The sequence below is a fragment of the Equus przewalskii genome, chromosome 5, assembly GCF_037783145.1.
Source record: "Equus przewalskii isolate Varuska chromosome 5, EquPr2, whole genome shotgun sequence".
NCBI lineage: Eukaryota > Metazoa > Chordata > Mammalia > Perissodactyla > Equidae > Equus > Equus przewalskii.
The window spans coordinates 69356052-69376648 of record NC_091835.1 but is presented as its reverse complement, the minus strand read 5'-3'; the positions used below and the strand labels follow the sequence as shown (position 1 = coordinate 69376648).

At 37.0% G+C, this 20597-nt stretch overlaps 2 protein-coding genes across 3 annotated transcripts in view; one reads left to right on the top strand and one right to left on the bottom strand.

Moving 5' to 3' along the window:
* The window catches only part of TMT1A (thiol methyltransferase 1A), a 38260-nt gene extending 31004 nt beyond the window's left edge, over window positions 1-7256 (bottom strand). Inside the window, exons 1-2 of one of the 2 annotated variants that reach the window (XM_070621329.1) lie at window positions 6243-6844; window positions 4603-4604 (exon numbers count right to left, since the gene is read on the bottom strand). In XM_070621329.1, the coding sequence (XP_070477430.1) occupies window positions 4603-4604; window positions 6243-6740 (500 nt within the window). In that variant the 5' untranslated portion in view covers window positions 6741-6844. Of the gene's footprint in view, window positions 1-675; window positions 2037-4602; window positions 4605-6242 lie in introns of those variants that run through there. The other variant, XM_008512427.2, reaches the window with a different exon arrangement.
* Window positions 1-20597, top strand: part of LOC103545897 (endogenous retrovirus group K member 9 Pol protein) — a 99639-nt gene that overhangs the window by 16000 nt on the left and 63042 nt on the right. The gene's annotated exons all lie outside the window — the stretch shown is intronic.

Sequence of the window (20597 nt, the reverse complement as noted above, 5' to 3'; positions counted from 1 at the left end):
CAGGAAGGCAGTGAGAAGGTAATATGGCAGCGATGATTGCCAAAGTAGGAGCCGCAGTTCTGGGAATCAGGGCTTCTAGACTTGCTCAGTGGCTTGTGGAATGTAAGGAACTTTATTTGTTTCTCTATACCTCAGTTTTGTCTACAGAAAGTGAGAATAGTGTTTGCTACACCACTTAGACGAGGGCGAGGTAAGAATGTGCTGAGTGCTTTGTACTTTGTGGTCATTTGCCTTCCAACATGCTGACAACATTTCACCATGTCAACCCACGGCTTTTCATATTTCTCAGTCGCTATACCGACCTAATCAGTAGTCAGGTGGGTAGACTAAGGAGGTTCCTACTTTGGGGAGACTGTAGAGGGAGGAGATTCATGTTCATAGCTTAGGAGGCCTCAGGTGAGCGTCCTGACTCACCGTAAGAATAACTTTTCATGTTCAAGAGAGTAGAATAGTGAGCTTCCCTCTTTTCTGCTCTGTGGATTTCACAAATGGGATCTTTCGACTTGAAGTTTTCAGAACTCATTCTGATCCTTCCAAAATTGCTTTTTCTAAAACCTAGCTGTGTTTATTGTTACCTGGCTTTAGAAAGAAAAATCTGTATGTTCAAAGAGCTTGTTTTTCCACAATGAAGGAAAGCCCTCCCAGAGACATTAAGAAAAATGAAACCAAGCCAGCAAAGATAAAAACCATTTATTTTATTTCCATTCCTAAAATGCATGTGAATTGATTGATTTGATGTTTAAACATCTCTTTGCAAAATCTCAGAAAATACACTAAATTTATTAGAATACATACACACTATTGCTGAAACTTTTATTCTTAAGCCCTCTGACTGAACAACCTAATGCTTGTTTTCAAAGCACTTGTGATGATTTTCAGAGGTTTCCATGGTTGCAAGGAACAAAGAAAGCATCTTGGAACAGCAGTGAAAATTTGATCAGAATCATCCAAAACATACCTGTCTACTTCTTTAGTGACTCACAGGGACTCTTACAAAGTGTGCCGAATTATACAAGGTTTTCCTAATTACAGTCGCCTTTTCTTTGCCTGCAACTTACTATGTTCAGAGGAGTATATGCTAGATAATAACGGAAAGGAACCCAAGAACCTTAACTGCCTCAAATAGTTTTATGGATATACTAAAGTGTCAAGTACCCTCTTCATCTTAAGAATTGAAGACTAGAATGTGCAGGAAAATACACTTTAAAGGAATACTGGCATAAAAGCCATGCAGAACTAGGCGTGGTAGCATGGTACTTTAATTTTGAAAGCCAGCCTGGTGATACTAAGAACAAATAGATCAGATTTCTTTTTCAAAAAATCTGTGCCATTTAGATTTGGATTTTCAACTAGTTCATATTTCTTCATTCAGTTTATGAATTATTGAGATTTTTTTCACTTCTCCCTTTTTAAAGTCTTCGAGTGATTTAACTGCTTATTAGCACAAAGCTCTCAGAGAGGGGGTAAAATTAAAATCTGTTGGGTAAAACAATATAAATAAGACAGTTGGAAAACTTTTGAAGTTACTGAATAAACTAAGGTTTGGGGCTAATGGTAGATTTCAATTATGAAAGCCCACTGTTTCCTTTTAAGGGAGAGTTCAAAGCTGGCTTGTTTTGTTTTGTTTTTGATTCTCTGGGAGACAATAGAAAATGGCTAAGTAGGGTATAACATAAACTTTTAAGGATGAAATTCACCTTACCTAAAAAAAGGTTTCTCCTCTCCCTATTAGTTATTTTAAGTGTAAAACTGAAGCCTGAAGTTATTTGGGTCATTCAGCTCTCCACTCTCCACACGCGCTATTTCACAGCATATCCATAGATGTGAGGGCGCAGCAGCTCCCAGGACAGCGGGGCCTGTAAGTGCTGCATCTTCACCTTAGAGAAGTTGGCCCTCTCTAGGGCCTTCCAGGTCTCTCTGGTTAGGGTGCACCCATCAAACACAAGGTACCAGACAGGATGTAAGACCTGTTGCCAGAAGTAATTCCAGGTTGAACGCTCAGCTGCTACATGCTCCATGAAATAAAAAGCCCCTCCCTGAGAAAGAAAAAAAAAGAAAACTTTTGAGGATTTTAGTTTTGGGAAAATAGATTTATAAGATGATTGAAGTTTCAGCTTTCAGTGGCCCCAGAGGCCAACTTCATGAGAAGACATGGATAAATTAAAATTTAATAAGACACCATTTTGGTCAATGGTTTCACCTTCTGTCAGATTTTATACAGAGCTGCCACTCTCAAGCAATTGACACTATATTTTCTGACCGTGAAAGTAATACATAAGAATAGCTAGAACTTAAAGCAGTTACCGCATGCAAGGTGCTATCCTTAATGCCAATCACGTGTAAACTCACTTAATCCTCACAATAAACTTACCAAATAAGTTTATAATACTACTTACTATGATTCCTATTTTTAAAGATGAGGAAAATGAGTCACAGAAAATAAGCAACTTGCCCAAGGTCACACAGCTGATAAATGTCAGAATCAGGTTTTGAACCTTCGTGTTCTGGCTCCAGATGCTAGCAATACTGCCTCCCTGGTATGTTTCTTTTAGAAAATTTAGAAAATACAGAAAAATTTAAGAAGAAAAATAATCACCCACCATTTTAGCACCTTGAGATAACTGCTGTTAGGATTTTGTGTGTACTTCTATAGGAATAGGTACTTTTTCCCCTAAAACTAGAATTGGAATATACATTCTGCTTTGTAACCTGCTTTAGTTTTTCTAAAACATTTAAAAAATCTGTACACAGTATTTCATACCACTGAAGGTACCATCTGTTATTTAACCGTTCTCATTTAGGTTATTTGCAATTTTTCTCTGTTAAAAATACTGTAACAGTGAACATCCTTATCCATAAATCTTTGTGACCATCTCTAATTATTTCCAAATAACTTGCTAAAAAGTGGAACTACTGAGTCAAAACTCTGTACCTTTTTAAAGCTGTTGGTACAGGTTGTCAAATTGCCCTTTGGAAAAGTTATAGCAAATTTGCCTGCATACCAGCAATGGAAGTGAGTGCCTGTTTCCAGTAAACTCTCATCAATACTTTTTTTCCCTGCATCTTTGTGAACTTGATAGGTAAAATGGTATTTCATTTTCAATAATATGTATATCTTTGATATTCTTAAGAGATATAACATCTTTTACTAAACTTTATTGTTTAAATTTAAAAAAGATTTGTTCTTTTCTGATTTGTCTGTCATATCCTTTTTCAGTTTTCTAATAGGGTGCTGGTTTTTTTCTTACTGACTAGTAAGGGCTTTTAGTATCATCAGATTATGTATATTACAAATGTTTTCCCCAGTTTGTTGTTTGCCTTTTATTTACTTTTTTTTTTTTTACTTCTACTTCTTTTATTTTTAAGAAAAATCTTTTAATTCATCTGATAATAGCTCTCAGGCTCTGCTTTGCAAACCTGTGGGAGAGTCTGAATCCACCCCATGCACTGCCTGAGATGAAATAACCATGTCTTATCTTTTTGGACCATTGTCACAAGGATGTAAATGATATGATTACTTAAGCAATCAGTGGATACTGTGTGTAAATAACTGTCATGTAAGTATGAACAACTGCTACTTTCATCCAGGGCAGTCCTATATAAATATAGGTCAAGTATAGACACAATAGAGGCTACACATTATTAGGGAGTCTTTGGAAGTTTTCTACCTGTCTACCTCTGAGGAGAGTAGGGGGAAAAGGACCTGACAGTCACCTCGAAAACCTGTAGTGACTGTCCCACTGTTCTTGGCCTCTTGTAGCTACCCTAATCTTGGCTATCCCAGGCAGGGAGTTTAGAGATAAAGTTCTCCCAAATCCCATGGGTAAGTATAAGACCTGTATTCAGGAGTGGAAAACTTGGAATGTCATGATTGAACAAAAAAAAAAAGAGAATTTCCATAGAGTAGGACAGGAGAGTAGGGAGGAGACCCGGGTTTGGCGAGGTCATTGTTTGCCCTCTGAGTTAGCACAGGTGAACCTAGAAATCTTTGTCAGTCATTCAGATGACTATCAAGTAAACAGCTAGATATGCAGCCTGGAGTTAGAGATAGATCCAGGCTAGATATTTTGATTTGGAAACCATCTGTGTATGCGTGGTAAGTGAAAACCTTGGGGGTGCATGAGATCGCCTAGGGGATGTAGATAAGTGAAATGAGAGCCAAAAAAGAAACTCCAGTGTTTAAGGGATGGGCAGAGGAAGAACAGTCAGCGAAAGTGGTAGAAAGGCTGAATCAGAGAGATAAAAAGGCCCAGTGATAAGTACTGGTGCAGTGATAAGAATATTTACATTAAAGAAAGTCAGCAGGGCCGCCTCCGTTCCCAGGCTCCACTTCAGAGGCCCAGGGTTTTGCAGGTTCCGATCCTGGGTGTGGACATGGCACTGCTCATCAGGCCATGCTGAGGCAGCATCCCACATAGCTCAACAAGAAAGATTTACAGCTAGTACATACGACTATGTCCTGGGAGTGCTTTGGGGAGAAGAACAAGGAAAGAAAAAAAAAAAAGAAGATTGGCAACAGATATTAGCTCAGGTGCCAATCTTAAGGAAAAAAAAACAGAAAGTCAGACCTTCTAGCTGTGGACTTTGAGTAAGTGTCTTAACCTCTCTGAGTCTGTTTGCTCAACCCAACATGAAGACAATACCTGCTTCACAGGACTGCTGTGAGGCTTAAATGAGAATGTCATAAAGCTCGTGGTTACATTCAGCAGAGAGCGGGTGCTTTGCAGGAGCTAAGGAAGACTACCAAGAATATGATCCCCTTAGGAGTCTTACCAGGGCTATAAAATGGAGAAAATAATTACTTGCTTTGCAGGGGTGTTGTGAGCTTAGAAACACGGTAAACAAAACATCTAGTAAGTGTGCCCCGTTAGTGCCCAGTCTTAGGATACGAGAACCCAGCATTTGGGAAGAACAATCAGACCTTTTTCATTTACTGCTTTGATGTTGGCCTGTCCTTGAGCCAAAGGCAGAATTGTATTATTGCCTCAACACCCTACCTCCAAGTCCTTATCCTCCTGAGGAACTTCCTCTATTGGAAATAAAACTGGGGATTATAGAACGCCTTTTCTCTTAGAATAGTAAATTCGAATGTTAAGATAGCCATACTTTATTTATGTTCAACTACATTTAGACTAAAATTATTATAAACTAGTTTTAAAAAAAATGATAAAGGTAATATGTGAAAATTACATACAGGTATAAGGAATTTCAAACTATACAGAAAGGTATAAAATGAAAAGTTGTTCTTCCCTGTATCCAAGTCCCTTCCCGAGAGGTGAGCACTGTTAGCTTCTTATCTGTCATTCCCAATAACATATACAATATAGGCATATATTCTTTCCCCTCACACAAATGGGCTTATACTCTACATAATATTCCCATGCTTTGATTGCTTTTTTTCATTTGACACTATCTCTGGGAGATTTTTTCATATCAACATAGATAACTCTTCCTTGTTCTTTTTAACAGAATTCCTTTATATTATGTGACCATTTACTTGAACAGCTTGCTATTGATTCACATTTGGGTTATTTCCAATTTGTACTATAACAGACACTGTCATGAATATCTTTTCATATGGATGAGTTTTTGCACATTTGTGCAGTATAGCTATCAGATAAATTCCTGCTAGATAAAAGAGAATTTGCACTTTAAATTTTGATCTTATCAAATTGCCTTCCAAAGAGGGCACTTCCTCCAACGTATATGGGGGCGTCCAATCCCCCAGTCCCACTCCAATATCACATTGCCTTTTAAAGTCTCTGACAGTACAGTAGGTAGAATTAGTTTGTTGTTTTCATTTGATCTTTCATCGTGAGTAAGGTTGAACATTTTTATCATATAATTAGCTATTGTTATTTATATTTCTGTTCCTGCTCTTTGCTTATTTTTCTCTTGTGGTTTTTTATTGATTTAGAAAATCTTATTGATCTATTGATTTATAATGTCTGTTATATGAAGGGAGTTCACCTTTTGTCTATCATCCCTGCCAAATACTGTTTCCAAGTTTGTTTTTGTACTTTAACTTTGTTTATAGTCTCTGCAGGAGTTTTAAAATTTTATGTATTCAGATTTATCAATCTTTCCCTTTATAGCCTCTTTCCCACTCTAACATTTTTTTGTTGTTGTTCAACAGTGCCTTCTCTAGTAGTTACTTTAGAATATTTGGTCCACCTGAAAGTGGACTGCCCTTGGTGATAGAGGTTCTCACTTATCCGGTCCTCCTCAACCCTGTCACTCACCGGCCTCAGCACCCTGCGCACTTCCTGGAGGATTTGCTCCTGGTTCTCCACAGAGCACAGGACCAGGGTGCAGACCACCGCGTCCGCGGAGCCATCGGCCACCTGGTGCATGTTCTCCCCGGCAGCCACCACAAAGCGCTCGAACTGCACATGTCGGTTCTCGGCAACGCTCTTGATCAAGAACTTCTCAAAGTTGGGGTTGGGGTCAATACAGGTCACCCTGCACCCAGGCGGGTAGTACTTGAAGTTGGCCCCGGTGCCACAGCCCACTTCCACCAGGGAGAGCTTCCCGGAGGATCCCACAAACTCCTGCAGGTTGCTGAAGAGCTCCCGCTTCTTGCTGGCCATCTGTTCATTGTACGTCACCGTGAACCTCTCCAAGAAGCGGGGGAACCATATTTTACATATCCTATTCCACAAGCCCAGAAAGTTCAGCAGGTATATGGGAAATGCCAGGATGTAAACTGCCAGCTGGAGTATAAAGATGGTAAGCGCCATCACTCAGACAAGAAAAAAAACAGATGGCCAGTTAGAGACCTGATGGCTTTAAGTGCAGGGGGTAGGCTTCTGGCCACACTCCCCAGCCAATCAGGTGCTGCGGAAATAAGAACATGCTGTGCTGGAAAGACGCAGCTGAAGTAAAATAATGGGCAAGAGGCCCGTTTTGCCCAATGAATAGCTCTTTGGCAAAAGGTGACGATAGCTTAGTTTTCATAAAGCAACAGGAGAAGCTTCCCAGCTTTTCCTTAGCAAGAAGTTGACTACAATCTCTTATTCCAAATCTGTTCCTGCGTCTCCATCTGTGAGTGTGGAGATACTGCTGTAGTTTTACATGCACAGTGCACTTCGTCCTGTTCGGGTCTTCCAGTGACCTCTGCCAAGAAAACAAGTTCCAGGGGTGGAGCCTGGTTAAAACCACCCTAGAAAACCGCTGCCAAAGCCTCTTTTCTACAGGGTGCTCCCCTCCTCCCCAGATCCCACTCCTGTGACCGGTTCGTTAAAAGGAAGTGAGAGGGCATGCCTGCCTGGCTACAGTTAAGAAGAATTCCTCCTTTTCCTTTGTGGGCTGAGGCTCGCAGACGTTCGTAATTCAAAAACAGGATTGCTTTTCAGTCACTGTTTTGGGCTGCTCATCTTTTAAATGGCAAGTTTCAGCTTCGAATTGTGCCCAACCACCGCATTACTCGGCTAATTTAGATAAAAATAGTCCCGCAGAATATCCACGTTTGGGAACCTAAAGTATTCAGAAAACAGTTTGAAACATCCATGTGTTCTTAACAAGAAAGGCCGTGCTTTAGGGTGGTCAGGGAAGACAGAAATTTTCAAAAATATTGGTAACATTTATGTTTTTAAATTGGGTAATGGATAGAGAGAGTGTTCTGTTGTTTCATTGTGTTATACCCTACATATATTTTATAAATATTATATCTGTTCCACTTTAAACATGTTTTTTGAGGTGGAATTGACGTACAATAAACTGTACATATTTAAAGTGTACAGTTTTATAAGTTTTGATCTGTGTACGTGCCTATGGAACCATCACTTCAGTCAAGATAGTGAACATATCCATGATCCCCAAAAGCTTCCTCTTCCCCGTGTCTGATCCCTCCCTCCTGTGCTCCCCATCCCAAGGCAACCACTTCTCTGTTTTCTGTCTCTAGAGATAAGTTTGCATTTCCCAGAATTTTATGGAAATAAAATCATACATGGGTACCTTTTTGTCTGGCTTCTTTCACTCTGCGTAATTATCTTTAGAGTCATCCACATTGTTGCATGTATTTATTGATTTTGTTGCTGAGTAGTATTCCATTGTGTGGATATAAACAGTTTGTTTATCCCTTCTTCTATTGATGGACATTTACGTTGTTTTTAGGGTTTTTTTTTTTTACAAATTAAGCTACTGTGAACATTAGTGTATGAGTCTTTGTATGAACATACACTTTCATTTTTCCTGGATAAATTTCTGTGAGTAGAATGTGTAGGTCACATGGTAGATGTATGTTAAATGTTTTAAGAAATTGCCAAAATGTCTTCCAAAGCAGTTGTACCATTTTATATTCCCACCAGCAGTGGATGAGAGATTGAGTTGATCAACATCCTCACCAGCACTTGGATTGCTTGCCTTTTAAATTTTAGCCATTTTAAAAGGTGTGAGGTAGTCTCTCACTGTAGTTTTTTAAATTTTTAAATTTTTTTGAGGAAGATTAGCGCTGAGCTAACATCTGCTACCAATCCTCTTTTTGCTGAGGAAGACTGGCCCTGAGCTAACATCTGTGCCTATCTTCCTCTACTTTATAGATGGGACACCTGCCACAGCGTGGCTTGACAAGCAGTGCATAGGTGCACACCCAGGATTGGAACCAGTGAACCCCTGGCTGCCAAAGCAGAACCAGAGAACTTCACTGCTCCGCCACTGGGCTGGCCCCTCTCACTGTAGTTTTAATTTGCATTTCCCAGAAGGTTAATGATGTTGAGCATATTTTATGGGCTTTTTTTGCCATCCGTGTATCTTCTTTGGTAACGTTAAATTAGGTTGTTGTTTTCTCATTGAGTATTGAGAATTCTTTTTATACTCTAAGTCATTTATCAAATGTGTGATGTACAAATATTTTTTCCTAGTCTGTGGCTTGTCCTTTTACTCTCTTGACAGTGTCATCAGTTTTCCCCACCTGAATCCACCCCCTGCCTCTGGCAACTACCAGTCTGTTTTCTTATCTATGTGGGTTTTTTTTCTGTTTTAGATTCCACATATAAATGAGATCATACGGTATTTGCCTTTCTCTGTCTGACTTATTTCACTTAGAATAACGCCCTCAGGTTCCTTCCATGTTGTTGTAAAATGGCAAGACATCCTTCTTTTTTATGACTGAATAATAATATTCCATTGTGTGTAAATATATATATATATATATATATGTATATATATACACACACCACATTTTCTTTACCCATTCATCCATTGATAGACACTTAGGTTGCTTCCATACCTTGGCTATTGTAAATAATACTGCACTGAACATGGGGGAGCATATATCTTTTTGTTAATGTTTTCGTTTCCTTCGAATAGATACCCAGAAGTGGAATTTCTGGATCATATGGTAGTTCTATTTTTAATTTTTTGGGGAATCTCTATGCCGTTTTCCATAGTGGCTGCACCAATTTATATTCCCAACACCAGTGCACAAGGGTTCCCTTTTTTCCACATACTTGGTATTTCTTGTCTTTTTGATAATAGGCATTCTAACAGATGTGACGTGGTATTTTATTGTGGTTTTGCTTTGCATTTCTCTGATGATTACTGATATTGAGCACTTTTTCATGAATCTGTTGGTCATCTGTGTAGCTGCTTTGGAAAAATGTCTATTCAAATCCTCTGCCCATTTTTAAGTCAGATTTTTTTTTGCTATTGCGTTGTGTGAGTTCTTTATGTATTTTGGAAATTAACCCCTTATCAGATATATGATTTGCAAATATTTTATCCCATCTGGTAGGTTGCCTTTTCATTTTGTTGATGGTTTCCTTTACTCTGCAGAAGCTTTTTAGTTTGATGTAGCCCCACTTGATTATTTTTGCTTCTGTTGTCTTTGCTTTTGATGTCAAATCCAAAAACTCATCGTCAAGATCTATGTCAAGGAGGTTACCACCTATGTTTTCTTCTAGGAGTCTTGTGGTTTCAGGTATTGTTTTCAAGTCTTTAATCCATTTTGAGTTGATTTTTGTGTATGGTGGAAGATAGTGGTCCAGTTTCATTCTTTTGCTTGTGGCTGTCCAGTTTTCCCAACACCGTTTATTGAAGAGACTGTTCTTTCCCCCTTGTATATTCTTGGCTCCTCTGTCATAAATTAACTGACTATATATGCATGGCTTATTTCTGGACTTTCTATTCTTTACCATCAATCTGTATGTCTGTTTTTATGCCAGTAGCATACTGGGGGTTTTTTTGTTTTGTTTAAACATTGGCACCTGAAGTAACAACTGTTGCCAATCATTTTTCTTTTCTTCTGCTCTTTCTCCCCAAATCCCCCCAGTATATAGTTGTATATATGTTTTTAGTTGTGGGTCCTTCTAGTTGTGGCATGTGGGATGCTGCCTCAACATGGCCTGATGAGCAGTGCCATGTCCATGCCCAGGATCTGAACTGGTGAAACCCTGGGCCGCGAAAGTGGAGCATGGGCACTTAACCACTCAGCCATGGGGCTGGCCCCTGTTTTTATGCCAGTAGCATACTGTTTTTGTTACTGTAGCTTTGTAACATAGTTTGAAATCAGAAAGCATGGTGCTTCCAGCTTTGTTCTTCTTTCCCAAGATTGTTTTGGCTGTTCATAGTCTTTTGTGATTTCATACAAAGTTTAGGACTGTTTGTTCTATTTCTGTGAAAAATGCCATTGAAATTTTCATAGGGATCACGTGTAGATTGCTTTGGGTAGTATGGAAATTTTTACAATATTAGTTCTTCCAATCCATGAGCACAGAATATCTTTCCATTTATTTGTATCATTTTCAATTTCTTTCATCAATGTCTTACTTTTCAGTGTACAGGTCTTTCACTTCCTTGGTTAAATTTATTCCTAGGTATTTTATTCTTTTTGATGTACTTGTAAATGGGATTGTTTTCTTAATTTCTCTTTCCTATAGTTCATTATTAGTATATAGAAACACAACAGATTTTTGTATTTTTATTTTGTATTCTACAACTTTACTGAATTTGTTTATTAATAGTAACAGTTCTTTGGTGGAATCTTTAGGGTTTTCTCATATAATATCATGTCATCTGCAAATAGTGACAGTTTTCCATCTTCTTTCCAAATTTCTCTGGCTATGACTTCCAATACTATTTGAATAAAAATGGCAAGAGTAGGCATCCTTGTCTTGTTCCTGTTCTTAGAGGAAAAGCTTGTCAGCATTGAGTATGGTGTTAGCTATGGGCTTGTTATATTTGGCCTTCCTTATGTTGAGGTACATTTCCTTTATACCCACTTTATTAAGAATTTTTATCATAAATGAGTGTTGAATTTTGTCAGATGCTCTTTCTGCATCTACTGACATGATCATATGATTTTACTTCTTCATTTTATTAATGCGGTGTATCACATTGATTGATTGGCAGATGTTGAACCATCTTTGCATCCATGGAATAAATGTCACTTTATCATGGTGTATGATATGTTTAATATATTGTTGAATTCAGTTTGCTAATATTGTGTTGAGGACTTTTGCATCTATCTTCATCAGGGTTATTGGCCTGTGATATTTTTTTTCCTTGTGGTGTCCTTGTCAGGTTTTGGTATCAGCATAATGCTGGCCTCATAAAATGAGTTTGCAAGTGTTCCTTCCTCTTCTGTTTTTTGGAATATTTTGAAAAGGATTGGTATTGAAAAGGATTGGTATTAATTATTCTTCAATTGTTTGTTAGAATTCACTAGTGAAGCCATCTTGTCCTGGACTTTTGTTTGTCGGGAGGTTTTTGAGTACTGATTCAATCTCCGTACTAATAATTGGTCTGCTCAGATTTTCTGTTTTTTCATGATTCAGTCTTGGTAGTTTGAATGTTTTCTAGGAATTTATTCATTACTTCTAGGTTGTGTGACTTGTTTGCATATAATTGTTCACAGTAGTCTCTTTGATCCTTTGTGTTTTGTGGTATCGGTTCTAATGTCTCCTCTTTCACTTCTAATTTTGTTTATTTGAGTCCTCTTTTTTTTTCTTGGTGGGTCTGGCTAAAGTTTTGTCTATTTTGTTTATCTTTTCAAAACCCAGCTCTTAGATTCATTGATCATTTCTGTTGTCTTTTTAATCTCTATTTATTGTAGCTCTAATCTTATTCACTTCCTTCTACTAACATTGGGCTTTGTTTGTTCTTCTTTTTCTAGTTTCTTGAGGTGAAATGTAAGTTGTTAATTTGAGATTTTTCTTGTTTCTTGAGGTATGTATTTATTGCTATGAACTTCCCTCTTACAATTGCTTTTGCTTCATCCCGTAACTTTGGTATGTTATATTTCCACTTCCTTTGTCTCAAGGTATTTTTTAATTTCTTCTTTGACCCACTGGCTGTTCAGTAGCATGTTATTTAACTTCCACATATTCGTGAATTTTCCAATTTTCTTCTTGTGATTGATTTCTAATTTCCTACCATTGTATCAGAAAAGATGCTTGACATGATTTCACTGTTCTTAAATTTATGAAGACTTGTTTTGTGGCCTAACATATTATGTATCCTGGAGAATGTTCCATGTACTCTTGAGAAGAATGTTTATTTTGTTGCTTTGGGATGGAAAGTTCTGTATATGTCTGTTAAGTTCATATGATCTAATGTGTCATTTAAGGCCAATGTTTCCTTATTGATTTTCTGTCTGGATGTTCTAACCATTGATGAAAGTGGGGTATTAAAGTCCTCTATGATTATTATATTGTTGTCTGTTTCTCCCTTTTGATCTGTTAGTATTTGCTTTATATATTTAGGTGCTGTGTCAGTTTTTTTTTTTTTTTTAATGTTTACATTGATCACTGTGTTCTGGTATTGTCTACCTGATTCATCCATGAAAAAGTTCTCCATTGACTTTTAACCTAATGTTTTAGCAGCCACCAATGATTGTTGTCTAGCTCCGTTATTTCATTAGAGTCTGAATGATGATATTCTCTCATTTTCTTTGTTACTAACTGGAATACTTGTATAAATAAAATCTTTCCCTTATCAACAGTTCAGTTACTCTGAGATACAATATATTCAGGAAAGGAAGAATTAATGCTTGATTCTTTCCCCATATTTTACCAATTTTCAGAGTAGAGAGTTGACTCCTCGCATCAAACAAAGGTGAACAATGTGACATGGAGTGAAGAAAGCCAGACATTAAAGAGTACATAATTAATGATTCCAGTTATATAAAGTTCAACAGGAAAAATGAAGTGATAGTGTTTGAGGATTCATACATTATAAATATAATGTTATGAAGAAAAATACAAAATTTTGAAGAAAAACAAGGCAGTAATTGCCATTAGTCAGGGAATGGGAAGGTGTTTTGATGTAGATGGGGATCTCAGAGGGCTTCTAGAATTCTGGCAAAAGTCTATTCCTTGACCTAGGTAGTAATTACATGCATATTCACCTCATAATAATTCATTAAGTTGTATATATGTCTTATGAAATTTTTTCTGTATGTGTATATTTTACACTTAAATTTAAGTCTTTAAAGATTCAAACCAGCTGGGCCAAGTGGGGCCCTGGTTTAATTATGTTTATTTCTGAAAATATATTGATATCTTTAGTCAGTAAGAACTATGAAAAGCATGATCAAATGAACAGATATTTAAAAGGAATTCCAGAAAGTCCAATATCAATTCCTTTTAATAACTATAGAATTTTTCTGTAATTCAGTAAAAAATACCTTACATTGAATGCTAGCATCATACTTGATCTGTTTAAACTATCTCTTAAGAACCATGCTTCCATTAAAATTTGGGAGTAAAACCAAGAATTCTCACTGTCAATATTATTATTTCATTATTGTTCTAGAAATCCTGACCAAAGGAAATATAGCTGACCAAAGAACGCATAAATATCAGACAAAATTATCTTTATTTGTCAATGATTATAGAACTATAAAGCCCAAGAAAATGAAGTGAATTACTTTTAGAATTAATGTTAAACTCAACAAAGTAGATGAACATAAAAACCAGTTAGAAAAGATAATGGAAACAGTCATAGCAATAATAAGAAAAACAAAATACAAAAGAATAGCTTTTCTTATTGAGATGTGTGGCCTTACAAGAATAAATTTGTAAAAAGTTTAAGATATATAAAATAGACTTGAATATATGCTGTTTCTGGAGTGGAAGATTACATATGGTATGGCAGGTAGAATGATGGCCCCCAAAGATGTCAATGCTCTAATATCCTGAACCTGTGGATTTTGTTACCTTACATGGCAAAAGGGACTTTGAAGATGTGATTAAGAGCACATACTTTGAGATAGGAAGATTATCCTGGATTATCCAGGTGGGCCCAATCTAATCACATGAATCCTTAAAAGTGGAGAAACTTTGCCAGCTGATCACAGAGAAGAGCATGAAGATGAAAGAAGTCAGAAGATGCAACATTGCTGGCTTTGAAGATGGAGACCTATGTCACACTTTTAACCTACAAAACTGTGAGATAATACATTTGTGTTGTTTTAAGCCACCAAGTTGGCGGTAACTTGTTATGCAGCAACAGCAGACATTTGCATGGTTCACTCCCTCAATTCTTTCAAATCTCTGCTCAAATGTCACCTCCTCAAAGAGGTCATCCTATTTAAGACAGCACCCCCATTATTTTCTTTCTTCTGACTCTGCTTTAGTTGTCTTCTTAGCTCTTATCAATATCTGGCACATTACATCACACCACACCATATCACACTATATTATCTGTATGTTTGAGGATACCAGTGAGGCTGGAGCCCAGTGAGTCAGAGTAAGAGTGGTAAGAAACAAAGAAATAGGTAGTCAAGGTCTGTAACATAGCATGGACTTGGATTTTGTTTTAACTGTGATAGCAAACCATTAGAAGATTGAGAACAGGATCGAGACAATGGTGTGGTTTACATTTTAAAAGCATTACTCTGGTAATGTAGAAAATAGACTGTAGGCGGTAAGAATGGAATCAGGGAGACCAGTTATGTGACTATTGCTGGAGTTCAGGTGAGAGATGAGAGTGGCTTAGACTAGAGTGATATGATAGAGCAGTCTTAAATGGTTGGATTTGGAGTATGTATTTGACAAGATTTGCCAAGATTGGATGTGGAAAATGAAAGAGAGAGATGTTAAAAATAACTCTGAAAGTTTTGGCCTGATGGACTGGTTGTGGTGGTGCTTTATGAGAAGAGGGACAAGGGACAGTAGCAGGTTTTGGGGGGAATCAAGAAGTTGTGTTTAGCTGCGTTAACTTTGAGAATTTTATTGGGGCATAAACTAGAAATGTCAAGTGAGCAATTGGCTATATGAATCTGGAGTTTAGGGGAGGGGTTATCAAGAGAGATGAATTTGCAAGTAATCAACATTTATGTGTGACAGGATGGACATCTAGGGGATAATTTTAGATAGAGATGAGCAGTATGTCCTGGAGTACCCAAAGATTTAAGATCAGGAAAAGAGAAAGATCCGTGCAAGGTGACAGAGAAGGAGCAGTCAGTATAGTGAAAGGAAAACAAGCATATGGCGATTTCTTAGTAGCCAGAAGAAAACTATATTTCAAGAAAATAGTGGTGATTGACACTATCAAATACCACAGTGAGATTGAAAAGAATGAGGAGTGAGAATGGACCACTGGATTTGGCAGGTAGAGATCAATAGTGGCCTTTGATAGATTTTATTACAGTTGTTGGGATGAAAGCCATATTGAAGTGAATTACATGAAGAGTAGTAGAATTAATCTTTTATGGCTCCTGGGTTTTGTGTCATAGTTGGAAAGGCCTTCCCTACTCTGAAGTTATATAGGAATTCTCTCATGGCTTTTAGAACTTCTGTGGTTTTATTTTTTACATTTGAATCCTTGATCCTAATGTGGAAGTTGTCCTTGGGTAAAGTATGAGTTATGGATCTGTCTCTTTTCTCACTTGGCTACTCAGTTTGATACCGAACGCAAACACAGATTCATTTACCCATTGCACAGTAGGGCCTATAACGGGGAGAAAAAAAAAAAAACCAAAAAACTGAAACACCAGGCTTTTGGCAAGGAAAGGCAGCCAGGTGAGGACATGGGAGTTTGAACTCAGATCCACCTCCTCAAAGGGAAAAAAGTAGCAGTTTTTATCTAGGGTTTTAGATAGGGGAGAGACAATAGGTGGCCTTGCTGTTTGGCGCCTTCGCACCAGCCTGCATTTGGCCTTGAATACTGAATCAACCTCTGGACTTTGAATTTCTGGGAAAGACAGTTCACCACATGGTAAGGAGAGACAGAAAGACCTGGTTAGTTTTAAACAATAGTTGATTATGTTGAATATGCACAGCTGCAGTTAGCAAAGCTTATCTCAGAGCTTTTGCTCTAGAGAAGATTTTTTAACTCTTTAGTTCTCAGTTTCAATCCCCCATTATCGGTTGTTTATTCCACAGTCTTGTGGGATTAAGGTCGTCATCTCAAATCTAGCTACTTCCTGCTGAATGGGGGTGTCACAAGGGGGCCATGGAATGGAAAATTTGACCTGATGGGTAAAATGACTTTTAGTATTTTTTTTGGTAGAGGTTTTACAAGACATTGTAGTAACATATCTTGCAAGTTTATGTATAAGTTGTAACAACAATAGATATCACAACAGAGGCACATACCAACAAATATTATAGTAATTAGAATTATCACTAACTTTTTCCCATCAGATCATTCCTGAACCCCCAAACCAGGAAGCTGTAATGATGTCATCAGGTGTTCAGGTATCTTTTTTTTTTTTTTTTTTTGAAGATTAGCCCTGAGCTAACTGCTGCCAATCCTCCTCTTTTTGCTGAGGAAGACTGGCCCTGAGCTAACATCTGTGCCCATCTTCCTCTACTTTATATGTGGGATGCCTGCCACAGCATGGCACGCCAAGCTGTGCCATGTTTGCACCTAGGATCTGAACCAGCAAGCCCTGGGCCACCAAAGCAGAATGTGTGAACTTAACCACTGTGCCACTGGGCCGGCCCCTCAGGTATCTTTTTAGTGGTGATGTCTCTTAAGTTTATATCAAGTTGTCCAGTTTAAGTTTGCAGGGCTTCAGGGACAATGGTGGTTTCAGTTCTCAGTGATTCCAAAGGAAAATGATGGGATGGGAAAAAAAAAGGAAAATGTCAGTTTGGAGATCTGTAGCAGATATTTGAGGAAACTAGAAGAATTCAAGATCCAGTCCAGTTTACAGATAGAAAACAAAACCTCAAAGACAATTAACAGAACCAAAATCTAACATCTACAAATGTGTATTATTCTTTCTATTAAAACATAATTTTTCTCTCTAAAGTCACCATCATGTTTACAAGAGATAGCCAAATTAAGACTCATTGGTTTGCAAAATAAGTCTAGCTTCAATAAACTTGGCCCAGTTATTTACATAAGTATAGCAAGAAGAGTGGTTGATCCTATAGGCTCTTTTAAATCTACTTTGCTGGATCTTTTTATAAGGAATCTCAGATTGAACTTTAAAGGCCTCTTGAAGCCAGGACAGCCAAGTCACGGACTTTTCATCAGATTCTGGCTGCAGTACCTACAGATTTGGGTGGATTCCTTTCTTCTGTTGTGGTCCCCAAAATATTGTGGGGTTCTTGCACTTGGGAGAGAACTGACCTTCTTTCCTCACCTGGTAAGGTTGCTGAGAATCCCATAAGCAAGGTACCAGGCCAATATTTCCAAGTGGCTTTATTCCATAAAGTCCAATCTTTGTTTTTCAAAGCTGTCTGGTTATATCAGAGTTTATGTATATTTTTCTCAAATATGACATTCCAGTCAAAGCCTTGGTAATATCACCGCTGTTTCCAAGTGTGTCCTGCTATAAGGAGAATAGGTTCTTATTGAACTTATGTGAATAACTATATTTTCATGAAAACAATACTTACTAAGAGTTTCCAAATTTTCTAGAGATCAGGTAGGGAGAAAAAAATGTTTTAATTTTGCTTATAAATTGTTATGTCATAGTTCCTTAAGATAAAAGAGAAAAGTTTCCTTAAACCTAGAAAAAGAAAACATTTAAAGAATCAGCAATATTTCAAACAAAAAATCATAAGCATTATAGTCATCCTCATCAGTTTATTCAGCACCATGATATCAACTTTTGATCTTCTGTTTACAGTTTTATGAGGCTATCAGTTTTTCTGTTCTGGTTCTGTAAATTGTTACCCAGCTCAGCTTCATAATCTGAAAGTTTATTAGAAATTTGCATTCCAGAGCAAGTGTTCAGAGACCTTTCTATGAATCTCTCTACAGATGAAACATTTGCAAAAATATCAGAGTAAAATAACTGTCTGCAAATAACAAAACACTCAAAAATGGCAATACACAAAGACACTTGGCTATTTTTGTGACATACAACTCTTTGAGATAATAACCAGATTTATGAGTGACAACCAGGACAGATCAGAATTTTTGGAATGTTATATAATCTTTAAAAACATTTATATTAATAATATTTATCCACACAATGTAATGTAGGAAGGTTTATTATTATCTATCTCATAATGTTTCCCATGTAATTTAACATATCAAATAAGCCTAATTAGTTTACTATCTGTCTTTAGAGAAAGAGAGAACAAATTCTTTGAGAAGTTCCAGAGCTGATTGGAAATTCCTAAAGTTTCTTTTTTTCAGTCAAAAGAAAGACTTTCATGTTTGGAGAAGTTTATAAAAAATATCAGAAGGTTTTGAAACACTTGTTCAAATAGGAAATAATGCTTAGTTATCCATTCAATCACAGTGACAACAGAAGATATCAAAAGCAAACAGAGAGTTAAAATAGTCCCAAAAAACCTTAATAGAGAGACTTCAGTCTTTTTGAACATAGGAAATTATTTTTACAAGACATAGCTTTTCTTTTAGGTAAACTTACTCAAAAATAAAGAAAACCCCTTTATAACCTCTTTATCAAAAGCGGACCAAAAGTTAAAGGGAATTATCTTTTTAAGAGAGAAAGCCAAATTCTAATTCTGCACCAGTTTACTTTTGATATTGAGACTTATTTACTTAATTCAGTTTATTTCAATCTTAACCAACTTGAGCATTTATAAAACTCCTCAGTGTTTTACTTCCACAAACCTTCTGTCACTTACCTTTTTTTTTTTTTTTTTTTTGAGGAAGATTAACCCTGAGCTAACACCTGCTGCCAATCTTCCTCTTTTTCTGAGGAAGGCAGGCAGTGAGCTAACATCCATGCCCATCTTCCTCCACTTTATATGTGGGACACCTACTACAGCATGGCTTGCCAAGTGGTGCCATGTCCGCACCCAGGATCTGAACTGGCGAACCCTAGGCCACCAAAGTGGAATGCGTGCACTTCACTGCTGCACCACCGGGCCGTCCCCTGTCACGTACTTTTTACATTCAGAATTTGTCCCATGTTTTCTTTCCTTTTTCCTTTCCTAGTACTTTAGGACAAATTTATCTTTCTTAACAGAACAAATAAAAATATCTCTATTGTTTGTACCTTCTTTACTGAAAACCTACATTTTACTTTCCTTGTATACAGACTTTTTAGAAATATGTGTTTTCTCATACAAAATTTCTCAGCATGTACAAAACATGTTTATCAATAAACCTAAGCATCTTTTAGTTTCTCTGAGATAAGAAACCAAAGGCAGACAAATCTATGCTTAGTAATCAATTTCTAATATTTCATCTTATGTGGAAATGACCTAGATACTCAACAAACTTTTATCATTTAACTTAATTTAGGAAAACTTTAAAGTTTCAAGTTACCAAAAATATTTTGGAAGCTGTTTCTCAAGAATATATACCACAAAATATAATTATTGCACCCAAAATTCCTTATCCACTTTTACATATCTAACCTGTTTCTTCCCAACAGTTGCGTTCAGATTACTCACAAAAAGTTCATGTGACATTACAAGCAGTTAGCCGTCATCTTAAGTACATACACTATAACATATAATTATTGTTAAAATGTCCTCCAAAAAGTTTTATCCTGTTCACATCTATTTAGTTTAATTGTTCCCAATAATTATATTCAGATTGCCTACAAAACTCTCATGAGATATCAGACAAAATCAGCTATGATTTTAAGTTATTATTTTTGCTGACAAATTTTGTAGCAGAGATAACATGTTTGTGCCATATCCAATGATGATAACTCTGAAAATGTATCTATTTTAATCAAACCAACAAACTTAAGCTTTTATTTACCAAAGATCATTTTATATTATGTAAAATAACTTTGTCTTTTAGGATTTTTCATGTTAATCAAAGACTGCATTCCATTGTGAGAGGCTTTATTTTGCTAGCAGGGCCACTGACATCCCCCAATCTGGCATGTTTAATTATTTATTTTCTTTTAAAGAGGCAGTAAATTACTCCTGATTTCATTTAGAAGCCTGAAAAGATTAAAATAGGCTTCCCATTGGTTGTTGAATTTTATAGCCAGCCTTTTCTAATTATATATGTAAATACATCAGTTTGGGTAAACTGAAATTGCCCCATTTTGGCCATTTTCTCTCTGGCGTCTAAGAAATATTGTGGCTATGTGGTGTTACAAAAGAAAACCATCTTCTCCTGGGACATGGGCTCATAGTTGAAGTCAGCCCATTTAGCCAAGAGGCAGCCCAGAGGGCTTTTCTTTGGGGACAGATGGAGTTCACCCCAATCCAGAATGACAAACATACAGACACTCAGACACAGGCGGGATCCCAAACAGA